The sequence below is a fragment of the Plasmodium reichenowi genome, chromosome 14 (genome assembly GCF_001601855.1).
Source record: "Plasmodium reichenowi strain SY57 chromosome 14, whole genome shotgun sequence".
Taxonomy (NCBI): domain Eukaryota; phylum Apicomplexa; class Aconoidasida; order Haemosporida; family Plasmodiidae; genus Plasmodium; species Plasmodium reichenowi.
Window position 1 is genome coordinate 274,755 of NC_033659.1, and position 23,693 is coordinate 298,447.

General features: G+C 20.3%; 1 protein-coding gene across 1 annotated transcript; it reads right to left on the minus strand.

The window, feature by feature from the left end:
- Nucleotides 1-71: 71 nt before the first annotated feature.
- On the minus strand, nucleotides 72-21,594 carry PRSY57_1408000 (hypothetical protein; the record flags this gene model as incomplete). Its single annotated transcript, XM_020115259.1, has 1 exon — nucleotides 72-21,594. A coding segment is annotated over one exon (21,523 nt), but the record flags the coding sequence as incomplete, so codon positions are not given.
- Nucleotides 21,595-23,693: the final 2,099 nt, after the last annotated feature.

Sequence of the window (23,693 nt, forward strand, 5' to 3'; positions counted from 1 at the left end):
TTTTTTTTTTTTTTTTTTTTTTTTTTTTTTTTTTTTTTTTTTTTTTTTTTTCTTTTTTCATTTGAACTTACTAAAAAAGTGTATGTTTAATGTACTGAAAACACCAGAGTTATCAATAGCAAAGCTATTGTCCGCAAAAAAAGTGGAGTATTTCTTTGATTGAACATTTTTTACAAGTACCTTTGGAATAGCTCTAATTTTATTTAATGGTGGGCTTTGTGGTCCTACTGTAGCTACATGACCAACGAAAATACTATTGGAGAAATGAGCTGAAGAAGACAAGATAGGTTTCCATATATGTAAACAATCATTTACATTTTTTAAAGAATAGTCTTCATGCCATAATAAAAGATATTTTTTTGGATATGGAAATAATAAATTTAGCATATCATTTCCTGATGTACTTGTATACATACTATTAATAGTAATATCCGTCATTTCAATAATTGGAAAGGCATTAATACTGTTATAAATATTATTACTACAATTATTATTTATATTATTATTATTATTATTATTATTAATATCATACATTTTATTTGATGCGTAATGACCGCATACAATTTTATGTTTATTTTTACTCATAATTCCTCTATCCTTTGGATCTACATTTTCAGCTTCATATATATAAAACATATCCTCATTATATGATATATTATTAATATTATTTTGTTCATTTGTATTACTTAATAGATTTACGTCATTTCTATTATGTGTTTTATTTTGGAATGTATAAAATATATCACTGATTAAATCATTTGTTGATGATTTCTTCACATAATCATATTGACTATTATTATTATTATTATTATTATTATTATTAAAGTTGTTCTTGTTATTATTCATATTGTTATTGTGTTGTTCATTTTTTGCAAAATTAGATGATGAAAGATTTATATTATTCATACTACACATATCGTTTTTATTATTCTCATGTGTCATATCATGATGTATTCTCTGGTGTGCTATTTTTCCTGACCATACTAATTTCATATGTGTATGTTCTGTTAAACTAAATCTAAAATTCTTTAAATGCTTTTCGATATCTCTTATAAGATTATTATGTTGATGATCATTGTAATTATTATTATTTCCCTTATTTTGAATACCTTTATTTTGTGTTTGTAATATATTGTTATTTATATAATTCATATCATTCTGTAGCATATTTCCATTCATCTTTTTATTTTTTTTTTGTAAACGATTGTACTTTTTATCTCTTCTATTTTCTACGGGATTAAGAAATAAGCATAATTCATGCAAAGTAATATTTCTTCCTAATACATCAAATAATATGTTAATACAATTCTTATCCCTTATATTTAAATAATCGAATACTATTCTTATATCTTCCATTGTACATATATAATTTAAATCCTTTTCAAATATTTTCTGTAATGTTAAATTTTTCCCTTTTAAACTTTGCCTTACCCTTTCCTGAATAACTTTAAAAGCATATATATCACCATTACCTTCAAATAATTTTTTCTCTAAAATTTCAAGTTGTAATTTTTTAGGTGCATAAAAATTCTTTTCCATATTTTTAAGACCACTATTTTGGTTTTCTTTCATAAGTCTTCTTATTAAATATAATTCGTTAAAATAATTAAAACGATGTTTAGGTGGATTAAAATTTAAATATTGTAATAATAAATTTACATGAGCATCAATAAATTTACGATCAGAATTAAAAAATTTACAAACACTATAAACAATTTGTATTTGTCTTGACAAATATTTTCTTAAATTATTCTTATCACTAATTTCTATCGGAGTAAACCAAAAATTATAATTATAAATATTTATATTAATATGATTACAAGCAATTAACATATTCTGACCACAATCTTTAATATTCATTATATCTAGAATATTCTTATTATATGTATTTTCTTTCTTTTGTATTTTATTCTCTATCTTATCTATATTCTTATGTTCAACAATATTTTTATTATTTATTTTATCCATATTTCCTGAAAAAAAATTATCTATACTATCATTTGATTTATCACCAATCAAATTAATATTAGGAATATTTTCTTGTAATCCCCAAGGATCATTTAACAAATTATCATCATACATATTATCCTTAATATATGTATCTATATCGTTTGAAATATTTTTACCTATGTCCACATCAGCAACATTATTATTACTAATGTGGTTCTTCTTATTATTATTGTTTTTTTCTTCTATTTTTTCATTACTTTGGTCTATAATATCAAATATGTTCCTATTTCCCTTCTCTATATTATTAATATTAATATTATTCTGAACACAAAGTTTGGATTTTTTAATACGCTCATGATACTTTTGATTTTTATAAATATCATCATTATCATCTTCATTATCATCTTCATTTTCATATTCCTCTTTATCATTATACATACATTTTAGTTGTTCTTTATTATTCAGATGTACTGTAGTCTTAAAAAAAGCTTCATAAATTTTTTGAATCTTCGATCTTTTGTGTATATGATATCTTAACGTCTCTGCTTCTTGTAAACTTACAATTATATATTTCTTGTTACCGTTACAAAAATATAACTCCAATTCATTCAAAATATTTGTAAAATTTATAAAAGAGTTATTATTTACATTTCTATTCTTATCTAAATAATTTCTTATAACATTAGATAAATCATAAGAATATTTAAATGCGTTAATATCTAATATATTTAACATTTCTTCAATATTGTCGCTTTCGTTTAATATATTCCAGATGTTTTTAAGTATATCTCTTTCTGCATATACATCATAATTATTATTCATATAATTAATACTACAATTGTCATTATTCATACGGTTCATATTATCCATACGGTTAATATTATCCATACGGTTCATATTATCCATACTGTTCATATTAATCATACGGTTCATATTATCCATACTGTTCATATTATCCATATTGCTCACATTATTAATAGTGTTCTTACCGTCAACGTTAATATCATACCCCGTCGAGTTATTATAAACACACTCTATAACTACCAACACATTCTTCAATTTTTTTACCCTTTTCGTATTTATATTCTCATTATTTATAAAATTTTTGGATACATATATATAGGAAGGAAAGTTCAAATATATATCATTCACACACATTTTGTTCAAAGGTATAAATAATGGCCCATCATCTCTTAATTTTTTAAACGTTTCATTAATTTTATTATTCATAAAATTTTTTGTACTTTTATTATTATTAATATGATCTTTATTTTGCATACCATATAAGTCAATATTAATATCGTCTACAGTCCAATGATATAATTTATATTCATCTTTTTTATATTTTATATTTTTCTTTTTTGGATCATCTACGATTTTTTCTTCTTCTTTTTCTTTTTCCTTCTCTTTTTCCTTCTCCTTTTCCTTTTCCTTTTCTTTTTCCTTCTCTTTTTCCTTTTCCTTTTCTTGTTCATTTTCCATACTAAACAAATGATTATCTATATTACTATTATTATTATCATCATCATCATCATTATTATTATAATTATTATATATACTACAATTATTGTCAGATGTTTTCATGAGAATTTTTTTCTTATTTAATATCAAGTTATCCTTTTTAATTTTCTTCAATTTGTTGAATAAATCTAATATTACTTGTGATACATTCATTTTTAAAAAATCCTTTTTAGGAAAGAAAGCATCAAAATACATATAAATAGTTTTATTAGAAAAGTCATAATGTAAACAAAAATATTTATATATAATATCTTGTATATATAATTCATCTTGTGCTGTGAAAATTTTATGAAATTTTTCTATAAGTTGGACCATACATAATAATGAATTATTTTTCGATGGTACTTGTGTTTGTATATCGAAATCTATACTAGTATTAAATATATCTAAATATTCCTTATAACTTATAACACCAATATTTATATAATTATCAATTAATATTTTTATACTTTTCTTTTTAATTAAATTTACAATACCATGTACACATAATAATTCACATTGTTTTACATTATTATTAATGTTATTTAAAATTAAAAAATGTGTTAATTCTTTTAATACATTCTCTTTCATCTCATTATCTAAAAAAATACTATTATAACAATCAATCATATATAACATATTTTCTTCATCAATATAATCATCATTTAAAATATATTTCTCCTTATTATTATTTATATATGTACTAGATAATTCCACATCGTTCATATAATTCTTCATATTATTATTATCATAACTACTATTACTACTATTATTACTATTATTACTATCACTACTATCTGTACTACTGAAAAGAATAGGATCCGAATCAGAACCTGATTTACTATCATCACTATAATTTTTATTACACATTTTTATTATCGCCTTTTTAGACCTCTGAAATTTTTTCATGATATTCATTTTATTCCTCTTCACCATGACACTAGTCTTATTATTATTATTATTATTATTATTATTATTGCTGTTGTTATTATTATTATTTTTGTCACCGTTTGTATCGTGATTTTTCATAAAAGACGAATATATTAATTCGTTAAACAAATTCGTATTTATATTCATTAATTTCACAAGACACAAAGGTATTAAGAAAAAAATTTTTTGGTTCATACCTATCGATCTCAATCGAAAAACACCTTGACTAAATGATGAGATATCATTACCTATATTAACAGTTACTAAACTATTCGCATTTATATATTGTTTTATATCCTGACCAAAAGTATTTATATGATCAAAATATATAAAACGCCGTTTTATTGGGACATAACAATCTTGTAAAGGAATAATTTCAACACTAAAATTAAGATTATCCTCTATCTTTGAGTTCCACTTTTTAGATTTTCTTTCTTTTTTGCTTTTTTTTAATTTTTTTACATTCTTTTTATATAAATCATTTTCCTTAATAATATTCGTCTCCGTTTCATTCTGCACATTTTTTGATTCATATCCTTTCGTCAATAAATCAGGATTCATAATCATCCCTTCATTATCACATTCCATCTTTTGGATATTCTTTCCGTTCTTGTTTCTTTTTATTTTCCTTCTTCTTTTTTTTAAACGTCTCTTTTCCATAGGTAACATACACATGTGCTTACCATTATCTATATATATACAACAATCAATATAATCAAGAAATTGTAAAATGTAATAAGCCACCTTTTTGGGAGATATATTATTAATTAAATAACCTGTGTCTATTAAACTATTAAATTTTATTTTAGAATATCCTAAACTTTTTAATATTTGAATAGGTGAAAATTTCGATGGTAAAAATATAAAATTAACGATATTCGTATCATTAATAATATTCAATATGGATCCTATAGTTCGCTTTTCATATTTACATTTACATATTTCTTCAGGTAAAATATCATTACTAGTACCACTATATCCTAATACATATTTAAATAATATATTATTTGTAAAATCTTGTGAATTTGATGATAATTGTTTTTCTGTATGTTTAATATATTTTTCTAATATAATTCCTAATAAGAAATAACTAATTAATAATGGATTCATTTTTATCAAATTGTATAGATCATATAATGTTTCACTATCATTTAAATTTATTTTATCTATATTATCTACATAATTTCCTAATTTACTTTTTTTTTTCTCTTCTCTTCTTTTTACAGTATTATCATAATCAAAAAAATTACTATTATTAATATATTTCTTAGTCTTCAAAATTTTAGCACCACTACTTTCTATTATTTCTTTATATAAAGTATACATGCTTTTTATTTCAACATATCTCTGATTGGTTTTATTATTATCATCATTATTGAAACCATATGAATTTCTTTTTCTTCTATTCTTATATTTCTTTTCATCATTTTTAAAAGTATGCTCATTGTTTTTTTTATTATTTATATACTTCTTCTTCTTTCTCTTCTTTAATTTGTCATTATTATTATTATTATTATTATTTTCTACATTAGTAAATATGTCATGGTTTACTTCCTTTTGTATGTCTCCATTAATCTTTGCTTCCTCTTCTATGGGCATATCTTTTACACAAGTTGAAGATATAACTCTCTCATTAGACTTTCCCAAATTTATTAAACTCACACCAGTTCTACTATCCGATGAACTATAATAGGACGAAGAAGAAGATGTATCACTTTGTATATTGGAAGAATAATCTTCTTGTCCATTTTCTTCATTCATACTTTCTTCTGTATTTTCCGAATCATTCATATTGTCTATACTTTTTGAAATTAAGGACTGGGATATGTTGTCTCTTCGCTCGGATATATATCTGTTCCTAGATGTAGCATCTTCTGATAACGCTTTAGTAGAATGAGAAGATTCACTTGAACTCTCTTCCGTTATAAAATTGTTCAAAGTCGTATCAGAACTATCGTCTGATGTATCTTTTTGTATATGCTCATTATCCTTTTCTAATGAATAATTATACAAAATGTTCTTAAGAGAAAGCATAAAATCAACATATCTCATTCCTTGATATCTATAGGACAATATAGTTAGAGCTACTACAACATCCACATTCGTATATTCAGACATACTAGAAGGTGTATCCTTTCCTATATAAGGTACTGCTAAGAAATATCTACTCTTACTCATAATAATTTTACATCTATTAATTTGTTCAACGGATAATATACCATAATGCACTGTATTAATTTTTGTAAATACGAAAGGTAATATTCCATTGATGTATAGACGGCATAAATTTAACATTTTACAAAATACAAATTCGAGTTGATTTATTTTTTCAAAAATTTTAAAATGATAATCATTAGAAAAACAAATATCAGATTCATTAATGTTATTCATATGTACATTATTTATATTCATATTATAATTTTTATTGTGGATTTTTTTTATATTTAATAATCTTCTCATAGTAGAATAATTCATGTTTCCATTATTATTTCTTCCTTTATTACTTACAATATCGTTGTAACCAATACAAAGAGGAATACATAAATACGATTCCACAACTTTTTGTGATAAACCATTGAACTTATATGATAATAAAAAATAATAAGCATATCTAGCTAAAATCCATACGATATTATCATACCATTTATAATTAATTATATGAAAATGTGGTATAAAAGAAATATCATGATTCCTTACACCTATATCTACTTCCTTATTAAAAAGTAATAACAAATCATTAATATAATCAGCATTTATATTAAAATGTACATTCATAGGAACAGTTAATTTTTTACATATAGGATAGAAAAAGAAATCTATTAAAATCCAACATAATTTATATCTAAATAAACTTAAATCAATATGAGTAAAACTTATATCTTTGTCTGTATTATTCAAAGCTTTGATAATATCACCACTTGTTCCTACATATCCTGTACTTTTATTATTTATAATATTATCATCATGATGATCATTATATAAATCTTCTTTCTTCTTATTGTATAAAGGAGATTTATATTTTGAATTATTCATATTATTCATAATATGTTTTTCACCTAAATGAATTGAATTTTTATGTCTTCCTATCATATCGTCCATTGTATTATACATATTATTATATTCATTTTTCAACATATGATCTTCTGTATTATAATTAATTAATATTTTATTTTGTTCTCTCTCTCTTTCTTCATTCTCCTTCAATTGTTTTATATTATATATCAAATTATCATTTGCCTTCATTTCATTAGTTATCGAAATTTTTACATTCTTTATATCTACATTTTCATCATCCTTATTATTATATAAAAATTTTAAATATGGATTATTCATAAATATATCTGTAAAATTTCTTACTACATTTACTAAATCGATATCTCTATTAATACCATAAGGCCAGTGTAATTCACTTTTTAATGGATGTAATACATTATCTACTTCATCAATTAATAAAATACTTTTATTTAATATGTCAAAGATACGAACACATAAATCTAACTGTTTCTTTAACATATTATAATCCGAAGGACTAGAGCTGATGGAACCATTCTTTGAAACTTGTGTACACACAGTTGTATTATTATTATTATTGTTATTTATACTAGTCTTTGCTAATGACACCGTATTTGATGCAGCACAATTTATACCTTTCGTTTCTTCACTCTGAAAACCTAAAAATTTGGTTAAAGCATCCGTAATATGTGTTTTGGCTTTTTGTTTTAACATTTCAAATGTTTTGATACTATTTAATTCTTGTATAGTTGAAATTAATTTTAAAAATAAAGATTTTATACATGTCGGGCTTGTTACTAATATATATTTATTTTCTAAAGCACTACATAAACTAATATATAAATCTGTTGTTATATTATTATAACGACTAAAATTAAAATAAAATATATTTTTCTTAATAATAGAAGAAAATCTCGAACGGAAACTGTTCATAGTAAAATGTATTAATGGATGAGGACACATATTAAATATTAAGAAATAATTTGAAAATATTAAAAAATATAAGGGTGATAATACCGTCGTTTTTCCACCTCCCATAATTATTTGATAACAGTATTGTTTTTTCTTTTTTATAAAATCTCTTTTTAACTTTTTAATCATTTTTACTTGTTTTCTTCTAATAATTAAATTGTTAGTATATTCAAAAATAAGTAGTCTAGGATCGTATGTATAGTAATAATTAGCATTAATATCTTTCTCTGGATATTTTATATAATCACATGAAGATTTATTCACTTTCTCATTTCCTTCATCTTGATTATTACTACAATTAAAACTATTAAAATTATTAAAATTATTAAAATTACTACAATTTTTATTATTATTATTATTATTATTATTATTATTATTTTCATTGTTGTGGTGGATGATTCTATTGTTCGTGTCCATCATATTCATCTTGTGCTCCTTATCATCCAAATCATTGTCATCACTAGAAAAATAACAGGAAGATACATCTGAAGAATCTGAATTATATTCTAAATTTTTATATAGCACCTTTTTATTATTAGAAATATTTCTTAAAGAAAAGTAATGTCTTTCGGTAGTAGTAAGCTGAGTTAATTGTTTCGTACCTAATTTTATGGTATTTATAGCTTTATTAATAATTTTTTTTTGTATATTTAAAATTTTATTAAGAACATTCACATGCTCACTGTTAATATGAATATTACTATTATTATTATTATTATTATTATTACTATCATTATTATTGTTAAGGGTACTACTATTTGTTGATGCTAGTGACGTTCTTGATTTGTATGCCTTTTCTCTTTGCTTTAATATTTTCAACTTTAAATTATATACCTTAAATATATTCAATATATTTATTACATTATTTATACACTCATGTAAAAACATTTTTCTGTTCATAATTAACATATACAACAAAATAATATTTATATATTTTTCTGAATGACTTCTATTCAAATTAGGGTTAATAAGCATTAAATATTCATAAGCATATTTCGACATAAAACAGCTTATCAATATCTTTAAATTAATTTCTTTTTCTGCTTTTCCTAATATACCAAATTTATATAAATAATTATTAGCTAATAAATTTATATCCTCTTCACTTGATAAACTATAATCATTCAAATTATTATTCTTATCAAAATAATAAAAATTACTACTACTACTATTATAATTATTTCTATAATTATCATTATTTTTGTTGTTATTATCATCATTTTTGTTGTTATTATCATTATTTTTCTTGTTATTATCATCATTTTTGTTGTTATTATCATTATTATTGTTGTCATTTTCCTTTTTAATAAAATCCTTATTTATATACATTGAATCGTCTATATATTCATTTATACATTCTAACAATTTATTATCTCCCATAAAAATTTCTAATAATATATCTTTTATACATACAAACATATTAACATATTCCTTCAGCTTCTTTATATTGTTAAACGTCATTTTAATTTCTTCAACACTAAAACCAATAAATTCATAATCAATTTTTTTCTTTTGGTAATCCAAATATTTATTATAATCATTTTTCATATTCCTTATAAAATTTTTTGAATAACTATTCTGACAAGAAAAATTAGAATTCTCAAAATCAAAATTTAATATTTTGTTTCTCTTCTTATCCTCATTATCCATTTTTTCATTTATATTGGAAATTTTTTTTATGTTATTTTCATGCATCGTAGGTATAAACATTTCTTCTTCTTTTTTTTTATTAATATTATCATGAAAGATAACATTTGAATCGTTATTTTTAAAAGCACTTTCTATATTTACACATGGCTTCTCCATATATATATTTTTTTTTTCCTTGTCTATTGTACCAATATCCTTTTTATCATGGTTTAATTTTGTATCTATACCTACATGGAGTACAGTATCTATTTCATTGGTATTTCTTATTTTTCTTAAGTATTTATATAATTTTTTGAATGGACTAAAACACAATTCATTTAATAATTCAGAATCTACATAGAACCCATTTTTTATTTCGAATGGTTTAATAATTCGTTTTTCACATAAATAATCATCCACATTTATATTTATGATTAACCTATATTTCATTGGATCACGTACGGATATATTAATATTATTATTTATTTTTAAAGGAATAATATTCTTATCTATTTTCTTTTTTTTATCCGTTTGATATGATTGTACAAATTTAAATATATCGTTAAAAAAGTTAAATAAGGAATCATTGGTTTTAAAAAAATTCAAATAATTTTTTTTTAATTTTTGATCATCAATTTTTGGTAACATACTTATAATTTCTTGATGATTTATTATAAATATAAATATATATATTATTTTACTATACTGACTTATATTATAATTATAAAAATATAAAAATCGAGATAATAAATTAGCATATAAAAAGGTATTTTCCCCCTTGACAATTTTTATATTCAAATTGTTAATAAAATAATTATATATAACAAAAAAATTATGTATACCTATTGTATTAATTAAATTATTTAAATAATTTAATGCTTCTACATTATTCTTATCTTCTAATTTTTTATAACTTATATTATTAATAATATTTCCTATATTATCATATAAATTAATATTCATAAAAATATTTTCATCAATATTATTTATATATTTTACTGTCTCTATTTTTGGAACATTAATAGATACCACTAAATTATTTAAATCTGCATGTTTCTGTTCTATTCGGTTAGTTATTATCATTTCTTTCATATGTAACAAATTATCTTTTATACTATCTAAATTTAGTAACTTGTATTTATTTTCTTCTTTATTTAAAAAATTTATATTATTTTCCTTTTTATTTATAAAACAAGAATTAGTAGTATTATCATACACCATATTGGAAGTATTATCATATACCATATTGGAAGTATTATCATATAACATATTAGACGTATAATTATTATTTCCATATCTCGTGTTAGAATTATCCATTCGATCATCCTTACGATCTATGTGGTGAATATTACTTTTTTTACATTCTTCATTCTTATTATTATTATTATTCAAATTTTCAAAAATATTCCTCTTTTTATTTTTACATATTTCATAATTTCTCATTTTCTTTTGATTCTCTATTTGTTTCTTTTTTAAGATATTATAAAAAAATAAGGGGTTCCCATTTTTTGATGATAATTTAGATTCTACAATACTATTCAATATTATATATCTATTATATATTAATTTATGTTTATGTATATTAATATTACAATTTTGATATAAAAATATTTCTTCATCAATCGTCAATTTACATTTTGCTTTTATATATAATAAATTATTAATATAAAAAACGATATCTTTAAATATATCCCAATATACAATAATAGCATCCATATTATTATCATCATTATAATATACATTTTGATTACCCATAAAGCTTTTACTACCACCTACATTATTATTAACATTATTCTTTTTCTTTTTATTATTATTAATAATATGTTCTTTAGTTCTACTTTTACTCTTTTCATCACCTGATCGTCCAACCAATTTTGTTCTTAATTTTTTTCTTTTCTTTTTATTAGATATTTTTAAAATATCAACATTATTATTATTATTATTATTATTATTACTATTACTATTATTATTATTATTATTATTATTATTATTATTATTATTGATATCATTATGATCATCTTCTTCCTCATCATCATCTTCATTAATTTTTTCTTCAGCATCCAATTCTTTTCTTTTAATATCCTTTTCAGATGATACATTATTATCATCACTAGATAAAGACATATCACTTAATGTATTATACATACTACTATTATTACTATCGTCAGATGTATGTACATTGTTTCTTGTATCATCATTATCATAATAATTCTTATCATTCCTATGCTTATTTTTCATTTTATTCTTACTTTTATATATATTTCTATACCCCATTTTACTATGGGATCTACCTTTATTCTTATGAGATATATAATATTTATCCTTATAAGCTCTCTTATTTATATAATAATCATTAGTATTATACAATTCATTGTTACTACTATCATCGTGGTCGTCATTCTTTTCTATATTCCACAAAGATTTTACATAATTAAATATATTATAATAATTGTTTACATCCCATGAATTCTTCTTTTTACTATTAATTCGATATCGCTTTTTCTGTAATATTATTTTTATCTGTTTCGATAAGGTCAGGAAAATTTTCAAACGACATGCACAAGAATCAACATCTGAATATATAGAATAATCACAATAATTTAAAATATTTAATAAATAATTGATTTCATTTATATCTTCTTTACATATACTTAAATTATTACAATATTCTATAACCTCTTCATGTTCCTTATTTAAATACTTATATACAATAAAAAAAAAACAACTATACAAGTTTCTAAAGTTCAAAAATAACTTTGAACTATGTATAGATAATACAATATATTGTAAGGAACCACCATCTCTCCCATTACCATTATTATTATAATCTTCATTTAATAAATCGAAATATTTATTACCATTTGTTGTATTTATATTAAAATTATGATAATATATACTTACGTACATATAATTTTTTAATAACACATTTATATGCTTTTCTAACAAGGTACATAAATGTATATTTTTATTATTAAATTCTTTGTACAAAGTAGAAATATTTAAAAAAAATGGTTTATTTAATAAGGATACTAAGAAAAAAAAATCATTTTTATGATTTTGTAATAATACAGTATTATTCATTTTTTTTATCACATTATATATATAATTATATTTTTGTATATTACCATTATATATAGACATATTTAACTCTTCAAAATAATATTTACATTCTTCTTTTTTATTTATATTATTATTCATACAACTATTATTTGATGTATTCGTATTTCTTCCTAAACCAGATTTCTCATTATAATTATCTACATAATCAATACTCTTCTTTTCATTGGTATTTATTTTTATATCGATATTATTTCTTTTTAAAGTTAAATTTAAGCGTGGGATTTCAATTATATCAACATTTATGTTCATACAATTTATTTCATCATCATTTATATATTTATTTTTATTACTATCCTGTGTAAATGTATTATTATCATTAAATAGTATAGGTACATTCAATGTATACATTAATATATATGTTATATGATCAAATCTATTTAATATATTATAAAAATCCTTATACACATTGTTATTCTCAACACTTAATATATTTATAAGTGTTAAAGCTTTATATTCTTCATTCACTTTTAATGATGTAATTTTTTGTTCATTCATTTTTCTCGAATTGTATATATTCAACTTTTGTATAACACCATATGGATAAATAGACATATTCATTTTTTTCTCACCTGAATGGTTCATAAGATTAAATATTTTATTCATTCGTTTTTCACTTTCATTAACATATATATTGTTCTCATTATTATTATTGTTGTTGCCATCACTTTTATTACTATTAATTGTGTCATATTGATTTTCTCCCTTATCATTAAACAACTTAATATATATAATAAAATTTTTGTTTTTCTTATTTTTCTTATTATGTTTTATTTCACCAATTAAACTATTATCATTATTATTATACCAGAAATTATAATTTTTTAATAATATTGAAGGAACAAAAGTTGACAAATAATTTGCACATATATAATTCTGTACTTGTATATTGTTATATATATTTCGAGATATATGAACATGGTATTTTTCATACCCTTCACTGTTATTATAATAACACAAACGTACATTATTATTTTCAAAATGATAGTACAAATTCTTACATCTATTAATACTTGTAGAGAAATATATTTTCTTTATATCACTACAATAATATAATTTCTTTATAAATCGATTCATATGAAAAAATATATTATATATAAATATACAATCCACATCCTTACGATAAATTATTTCTCGTAAACCATATTCTTCTATATTTAAATTCATAATATTCTTATAATTATAATTCTTTTTTATATCTTTACTTGTGGAACACTTTTTTTTTTTTTTTTTTTTTTCTTTATTTATATCTATATTCATATTTTTTTTTTTGTTACCTTCTTTAAACGTATCATCATTCATATATAATAGAGAATCACATTTACCATCAGTAATATATTTTTTTTTTTTTTTTTTTATTAAACTATTATTTCCTATATTAATATAATCTTCATTTTTATTATAATTTATATTTACACATTCGTTATTATTAACTTTATAGATCGGGTCTACTTCTTTTGAATTTATATCAACATTATAATAAACACCCTCATTCATATCATTATTATTAATAATGTTATCATTATTACTTATAATGATGTTATTATCCGAGCTAGATATATTTGAAGAACTCTTATTATTCATCATCATCATCATAAGTACGCTACTACTAAATGATTTGGAAGATATATCACTTTTATTTTCATCGCCATCATTTATATTATTTAACTTTCTTTTGGATACAGAATTATATGAACTACAGTTACTATATGATGATTCACTTGTCGTATTTATCAAACTACTATCATATTGATTTTCTTCGTATTTAAAATTAAATAAACCTTCAATATTTTGCGTCTCATAATTTATATTAAAAGATTTTAAGTCATATAATTCTTTCTTTCTTTTTCTTTTTAACATCTTCCTATGTTCTTCATCTTTCATATCATTCTCCAGCAACTTATTGTCCTCACCTGTGTTTTTAGTATTACCATTTTTTATATTATTCTCATTAGTAAGTCTTTCCAATTCGTTCATGTTATATTTCCATATTAATTTTATGTATATATCATTATTTTCCTGTTCATATAATACACCACATTTAACTTCATTCAAAAGAAAATTGTTGAAAGTAATCATAAGGCTTTCATCACGTCCTACTATATTATTATTATTATGATCATTATTTTGAGCATTATTATTTATATTATTATTATTATTATTATTATTATTATTATTGTTCACAATTTTTATATTATTCAAAAGAGACGATGATTTTAAATAAAATATTTTAGACTTCTTAAAAGGATAAGACATCAAATTATGATATGTTATTCTACTTGAATTTCTCCACACTTCTAAATTATGTTTCTTTCCTATTATATTAAATGAACAAAAATTTTGATAAGATTGTGTTATTAATACTTTCATATGTCTTTTCATTCGATAACCTCTTCTTCGTCTTTCTACACTCATAAAATTCTTATTTCCATTTAAAAATACATCTCTATAATTTTTAAATTTTGTTATATTATCATTCAAAGTTATTATATTATTATCCTTATAAGAAAATGTAAATAATTGAAGATTAATTAATATATTTTTCTCTTTTATTATATTTTTTATATAGGATATATATTTATTATTACTTAATAAACTATCCTTTCTTGTAATTAAATTTTTTCTTCTCTTCACCTTATTATTATATGATATATTATAATCATCTTTATTATAATAACTATTTTTAAAAAAAGATGGTAAGCTTAAATAATTATTCATAACATTAGAATTGATGGACTCTGTGTCATGTAAAGGATTTATTTTCTTTATATCACTATTATTATTATCATTATTATTATTATCATTATTTTTATCATCAACATAATTGTCATATTTTAATTTCTTTTTTAATTTCATACCTTTACTATATTTATTATAATTTTTGTATTTCTTCTTCTTCTCATTCTTTTCCATCCTCATTATATCATATGACATATTATCCTTACTATCCATATTATCCATATTGTCCATATTATTTCTTTCATATTGTACTATTATATGTTCTTTCTTACCTGTCATCTTTTTTTTTTTTTCATCTTCATTAATATCTTCATTCATATTATCCTCACAAAAAGATAACGATATCTCATCATTATAACTACTACTATCTTCATCTGTCGACGAAAAATCGTCATCCATATCATAAGAAGAGCTACTAGATGAAGTAAAATAATAATTCCTATTCATGTCATAATAATTATTATCTTTTACATATTCATTATCATGATAATCTTTTTTCATTTTTGTATTGCTTCCTAGATTATCTTCCTGTTCTAAATATTCATTTGTATTACTTAAATATTTTCTTTTATTTCTCTCATTCTTTATATCTTCAATGGTATATATTCCTACATGCTTAAATTTATGCACAGGTAGCCATTTTCTTATAATATTATCATTCGTACGAAAATTCAGGAAAACATTAGCATTATGTTTATTCATTCTATTATTATAATACACATTTTTTTTAACACTACCTCCAATATTGTTGTTATTATTATTATCATTATGTGTATTGTCATGGACACATGCACATATATGTATCGTATGCTCAAATATAATATTACGTTCTAATTCATTCTTTTCCAAATATTTTAATAACATATTTCTATACTTATGTATAGATATAAATAAATCACATTCACATAAAGAAAACGTTTTAATTAAAAGAGAAAAGCTATCTGTCTCATTATAGCTATTTTCCTTTGTGCATAATTTCGTACTCTTCTGTAAAGAATATCTAGTTTCTCCTGCAATATTACTATTATTAGTACCATCGTTATTATTTACAAATAAAGAACCCAAACCATATATATTTTTTAAATCTGAATAATTTGTTTCTGCACTAAAATTATAATATGTTAATATAAAAAAGATAGAAGATAAAATATGTTTTACATTATTCTTATTTAATTCTCTAAATTTTATATCTCGATATATTAATAAAATACAACCATAAAATATACTACCAGTTGTTATATCATTCTTTTGAATACACATCTGAATATTCTTTAATAATAAACCTAATACATCATTCTCTAATTTTTTTTTTATCATTTTATAATATTTTTCCAGATTCATTAAGACATCATCAGAGCAATATAAATCATTCTTTATTAGCTTCCTTTTAAGTTTATTTAAAAAGTTAAACATTCGTTTCCTTTCTCTTTTTTCTATAACTTTTCTGTATTTATAATACGTGCGCTCATTACCATCAAAATGAATACCATTAATATGATCCTCAGAGTTATTATTTACACCATTATTATACTTCTTAATATCACGATTACTATAATTTGATATACTTCTTTTTTTATTTTCTTTTTCTTCTTCGGAGGGTCTTATGATATCTTTAGGACGATGCGATTTTTCCCTATACGATTTCCTTTTCTTGATAAGCTTATTCTTATTTATAATATTTTCAATATTCTTCAAATTTCTACGTATTTCCTTATTAGTCTCTAAAACTAATTTTATATAAGAATTAACATATGAACTTATAATAATTATAAATATAAATATAACCTTTTGATTTATACTATTGTTATTATCAAAACTAAAAAATATTTCTAAATAAGAATAGACACTACATAATACATTTTTTGGACTATGTATTAATTCGTTTATTAATAAACCATATTTTGTAGCAAATATATTTCTATCCTTAGAAGGTATGAAATTATCTTCTTCTACATTTTTATATTTATTTTTAAAAATATAAGGCTCAAATAAAATACATAATATTAACTGTTGTATTTCAAATGATTCGAAACTCTTTATCCTATTCTTATCACAAAAAAACTCTAATATTAATGGTATACGTATATATGGTACAGTCAAATATTGCAATAAGATTTCTACATCTCTTAAATCTAAAGATGGATGAAAATATGGTAAATCATTAACATATAATACATCCAATTCATTTTCAATATATATATCTGTTGTATACATATTTGGATTTGAATATGTTAATATACAATTATCCTTTTTATTTTCTTGTGTTTGAATAAACTGATATATATAAGAAAAGAAATTAAATTTTGTATCCTTCGGTGGACACATATATCCACATATATCGATCTTTCTATTAAATACACTTATTATTAATTTATTCTTATATTCAAATTTTAAATTTATATCATCATACTTATACAATTTTACTTGTGGTAACTTTTCTATATATGGACACATATATGATTTAAAAATAAATAACATATCTCTTAAATGATAAAATTCTGGTACTAAATTTTTAAATAAAATACATTCACCACAATAATATTCTATTATATCATTCTTCTTTCTATCGAATCCTAAATCTAAACTCATATTTTCTAATATTTCTATTTCACTTCTATTTATATCATTACTTTTTTCAAACAAAAATAATTGACTGTTTTTATTTATTTTCTTTTCGTTGATTTTGTAAAAATATTCTATAACATCAGATCGTATTATATTTAATTTAGGGTTTATAATTAAAAAGAAGTTACTAAAACATTCTAATACTGAGATATCGATACAGTAACCAGATAATCTAATATTACCTTCACTTACATGTGCTAATTCGTCTAGAGAGGAATAACTATCATTATCATTAAAGTTGCGACATTTCTTCAATCTTTTTATATTATCATAAACAAAAGAGCCATCGTTATAATCATTATTAGAACTACTATTATTTATATCACTATTTCTATTATAACTACTCATGGATATATTATTCACGTTATTATTTATCATGTTATCCTTGTACCTATCCTTAAATCTATTGTATTTATTATCATAGTTATTACTACTTTTGTCATTATGCTTACTCTTATTTACCATTCTTCCTTTTCCATCATTTTTACTTTTTATATATTTCTTTTGCTTTTTCCGCCTCTTTTGGTTCATATAATAACTGGAATCGTTCGTAAAACCATTATAATGTATTGAAAAAATTGAACAAACATCTACACACTTAACTCGTAACAAGAAATCATATAAAAATAATAACATAGAACTATTAATTATTTTATACATAACGATTTCTTTATTTTCATGTAATGAACATGATATAAAATATATATTGTTATACATACGGTATATTTCATAAAAAATACTCAACTGTATACCTCTTTTCAATTTTGCATATTTAGACAAATAAATAAAATGTTTAGAAGAAGGTATTACATTATTTAATACATGACTAATAAATGAGAATGCTAATATATAACAATGTTTTATATAACTTTTTTGATTTATTAAGATATTTGTAATTAAATTTGTTTCATATAATATCACATATAAATCATTAAAACTTTCAACATTACGTCGAGATATATAAAATGATATAGGCATATTTATATCTTTTTTTATCTCAACTTTACGATAACTTTTAAACAATTCTTCTTCAAATTTTATATACAAAGGAAATTTTATAGAATTAACATAATTCCTATTCTTAATAATATCAACATTTAATGTTAAATCTGAATAAGTTTTTAATTCTATCTTATTATACATATATTTAACAAATAATATTTTCTTCATAATTTCATTCAACACATTACTTCTAATCATCTTACTTTTATCGTACACGTCAACCTTCATCTTACAAAAGTATAAATGAAACAACACACACAATTTTCTTACACTCATATCTAAAAACACAAAAAATATATCATCTATTCTATTAGGATCGTTCTTATTTTCACTCTTGTGAAGTTCACTATTATTATTATTGCTATATATGGATGACACATTATTATGACTAAAATTATTATTATAATTATTAACCTGACTGCCATAAAAATTATTAACATTGTTATTGTTATTATTATTATTATTATTATTATTATTATTATTAACTTCGTTGTTATGGTTACTACTATTATCATGCTGACTACTCCTTACGTTTGCCATTTCATTTTTTCTCCTTTCTATATACTCGTATCGTATTAAATCGTCACACAATTTTAATATAATACTATAATATATAAAAATTTTAAATACTTCAATATCTTCCTCTTCAATGTTCATAACCTTTAACATATATATCATACTATAATATAAACTCATTGAAAATGAAGTAAATTTGTCCTTATACAAATTTACATATATACCTCCATATTTCTCATAATTCTCACGAATTTTCTTTTTTCTCACATTTTTATTATCATTATACCTTGCCTGTTCAGAAAATTGGACTGGTATATTTTGGCTAGCCATCATTACATTATTATTATTATAATTATTATTATTATTTTGAAACACATTCAAATCGAAATCATTAAAATAATTTAAATCATTTGGAAATTTATCACTATTATTAAAATTAAAATTATTCCATACATCAAAATCATTTAAATTATTTATATTATTAAAACTATCGAAACCGTTAAAATTATTACCTGACTTGTTCATATAATTTGGTCCATTACCAAAATTGGTTTGTACTTTATTAATGTCATTATTTAAATTATTATTAAAATTTGAAAAATTCATATCAAATGGTGTATTATTATTATTATTATTATAAACGTTATTATAATTGTTGTTATTATTATAATTATTAAAATTATTATTATAATTATTATTATTATTAAAATTGTTGTTGTTATTGGAATTATTTATATTATTATTTGTGTTCATAAGACCATTCGAATGATCTTTAGAACCATTTTCATCAGAAACCACATTTATTGTATTATTATCACATATGTTCCAATTATTTGTAAGAAAAGAATTATTTAAATAAGGTAATAATATTTGATACAGTATGTCTACATTATCAGCATTAGGAAATATATATAAACGATATAGACATAACCAAAATAATGAATTTGTTAAATAATTTTTCTGAATATTCTTTATACACAATACTACATCTCTTAATAAAATACCTAAATTGTCTATATCGTCGATTTTAAATGAATGATATTGTGTTCCATATATAGAATTGTTTAATACTGCAAAACTATATAAATTATTTTTTTTGTGTATAATATATAAAATTTTTACTAACATCTTTTCTTTCTGTAAATAAAAACCTCCAGGTAATATTAAAAAATGATTTTCATTTAAATTTTCAATTTTATTAATAATGTCTAAAATGAAGTTATATAAATTATTCACATCTAAGTATCCATTTTTTCTATGATTATAAGTATGATATATTGAATAAATTCTTAAAAATAAACTGTAATCACAATTATACAATTGGTTTTTTATAAAATTAAAAACATCAGACAATTTCTTATAATTTAATGTATCATTTATTATGTCATTACTATAACTTAATTTCCCAATTATATTATCTATTAATTGAACAAACATACATATATGACTACTGATATTTATACTCAAACTCTCAACTTCATTCTCGTCTTTTTTTTTTTTAATTATTTCGTACACATTGTCTTTCGTACTAATATTCAAATCATAAAAGTCTTCACTTAAAAATTCTAAAGAATATGTGTTATTCCAAATATAATTATTCATTTCTTACAACAACAACAAAAAAAAAATAAATAAAATAGAATAAAATAGAATAAAATATAATATAATATGATAAAAGGAATGATAACGCCTACTAGCTTAATAAGCATGTCATGTCATATTTATGGATAAACATACATTAGGAAACATATACATATAATTATATATATATATATATATATATATATATATATATATATATATATATATAAATATAAATATAAATATAAATAGAAATAGAAATATAAATATATTGTTCTTTTTTCTTTTTCTTTTAAATGTATTATTATATGCATTAAAAATTTACATTCCACATATCAGAAAAAAAAAAAAAAAAAGTTCTTCATAAAGTTTCCTTTTTTTTTTTTCCTATATATAAAATAATATTTCTTTATATTCAGAAAGGTATATATTTATAATTGATACAAAAACATTTCATGATATAACAAAAAAAATGAAAAAATAAAAATTGTACAACTTTATATATGTATATATAAATATATATATATATACATAGTGTTGTTAATATATATTTTATTTAAATTAATAATTTGAATAAAAAAAAAAAAAAACAGGAAAAAGTTCCTTTTCAGGAATATCGATAATTAACAATAATAAAAATAAAAAAGAAAATACATATATATATATATATATATATAAATGAAAAATATACATATGACATACGAAAGAAAATACGTTTATATATATATTATATAAATAATGTTATGTATGAAAAAAAAAAAAAAAAAGGAACAAAAACATTTCTGAAATGTTATACTTTTATTTCTGAAAACAAAAAAGATTTTATTAAAAATGTATTTTATAAATGTATTACAAATGGATTAAAAGAAAAAAAAAAAAATAAAAAAAATGTAATTAAATATATATATATATATATATATATATATATATAATATAATAAAAATTTAGGCCTTAATTTTTTTGTTCTGCTTTTTTTGTGATATATTTAAAAATAATATATATTATATATAAATTATATATATTATTCCACTGAATTATTTTATAAATAAATACATGTTTCATATATATATATATATATATTGACATGTAATTAATTTTAAGTATGCATTTTATGAATTATTCTTTATTTTGTATAACGGTTCTCATTTTACAAAAGAAAAAGAAAAAAAATAAAAAATTATAAGAATAAAATAAATAAAAAAATAAAAAACTAAAAAAAATAAAAAACTAAAAAAATAAAAAAATAAAAAAATATATTTTAATGTTCTTTTCAATATATAGCTAAAAAAATATATTATATATATTATTATATATATATCAAAATACAAGGAAAATTATATTGATGTAATGAGATTATTTTGTAAAAAGTTGTTAAAAAAAAAAAAAAATACACATAATAAAAATGGGCATATATATATAATATAATTTGTCAAATTTTGAAATGAATTTTTATAATATTTTAATCATATTTATATAAATGTACTTATTTGGTTTCTTTAAAAAATGAATATATATATACCTTAAAAATAATCGAATACAATGATAATAAATTATATACTTTAATTTCATATATTGATTCATAATATAATTTTTTTTTTTTTTTCTACTTATTAAAATAATAAATTCTTAAATAAAATATATATATACCAGGAATTACCAATAAAATATAAAAATTTTCTATATTTTTATAATATTATATACATAAATATATATATATATATATAATTTATGTTTATTGTATCATTTTTTATAAACTTATTTTGACACTTAATAATTGTAAAAATTATATAATAAATAATACATTTTATATTTATATTACTTATTAGACTATTGTACATACATTATTAATATTAAATAGAAAAGGAAATTGTCTAGAATTTTTATAAATTTAATAACCTATCATTATATATTTTCCATAAATTTAAGAATTTAATTAAAAATTATATATATATATATATATATATATATATATATATATGTTATTTCTTTTTTTTTTTATTCTTTAATTCTTAAAAAATTTGGAAATTTCAAGAAATATAAATAAAATTATATATGAGAAAAGATTAAAATGAGAAAAATTATGTGAGAACATTGCAACAATGTAATTAATTAAAAAAAAA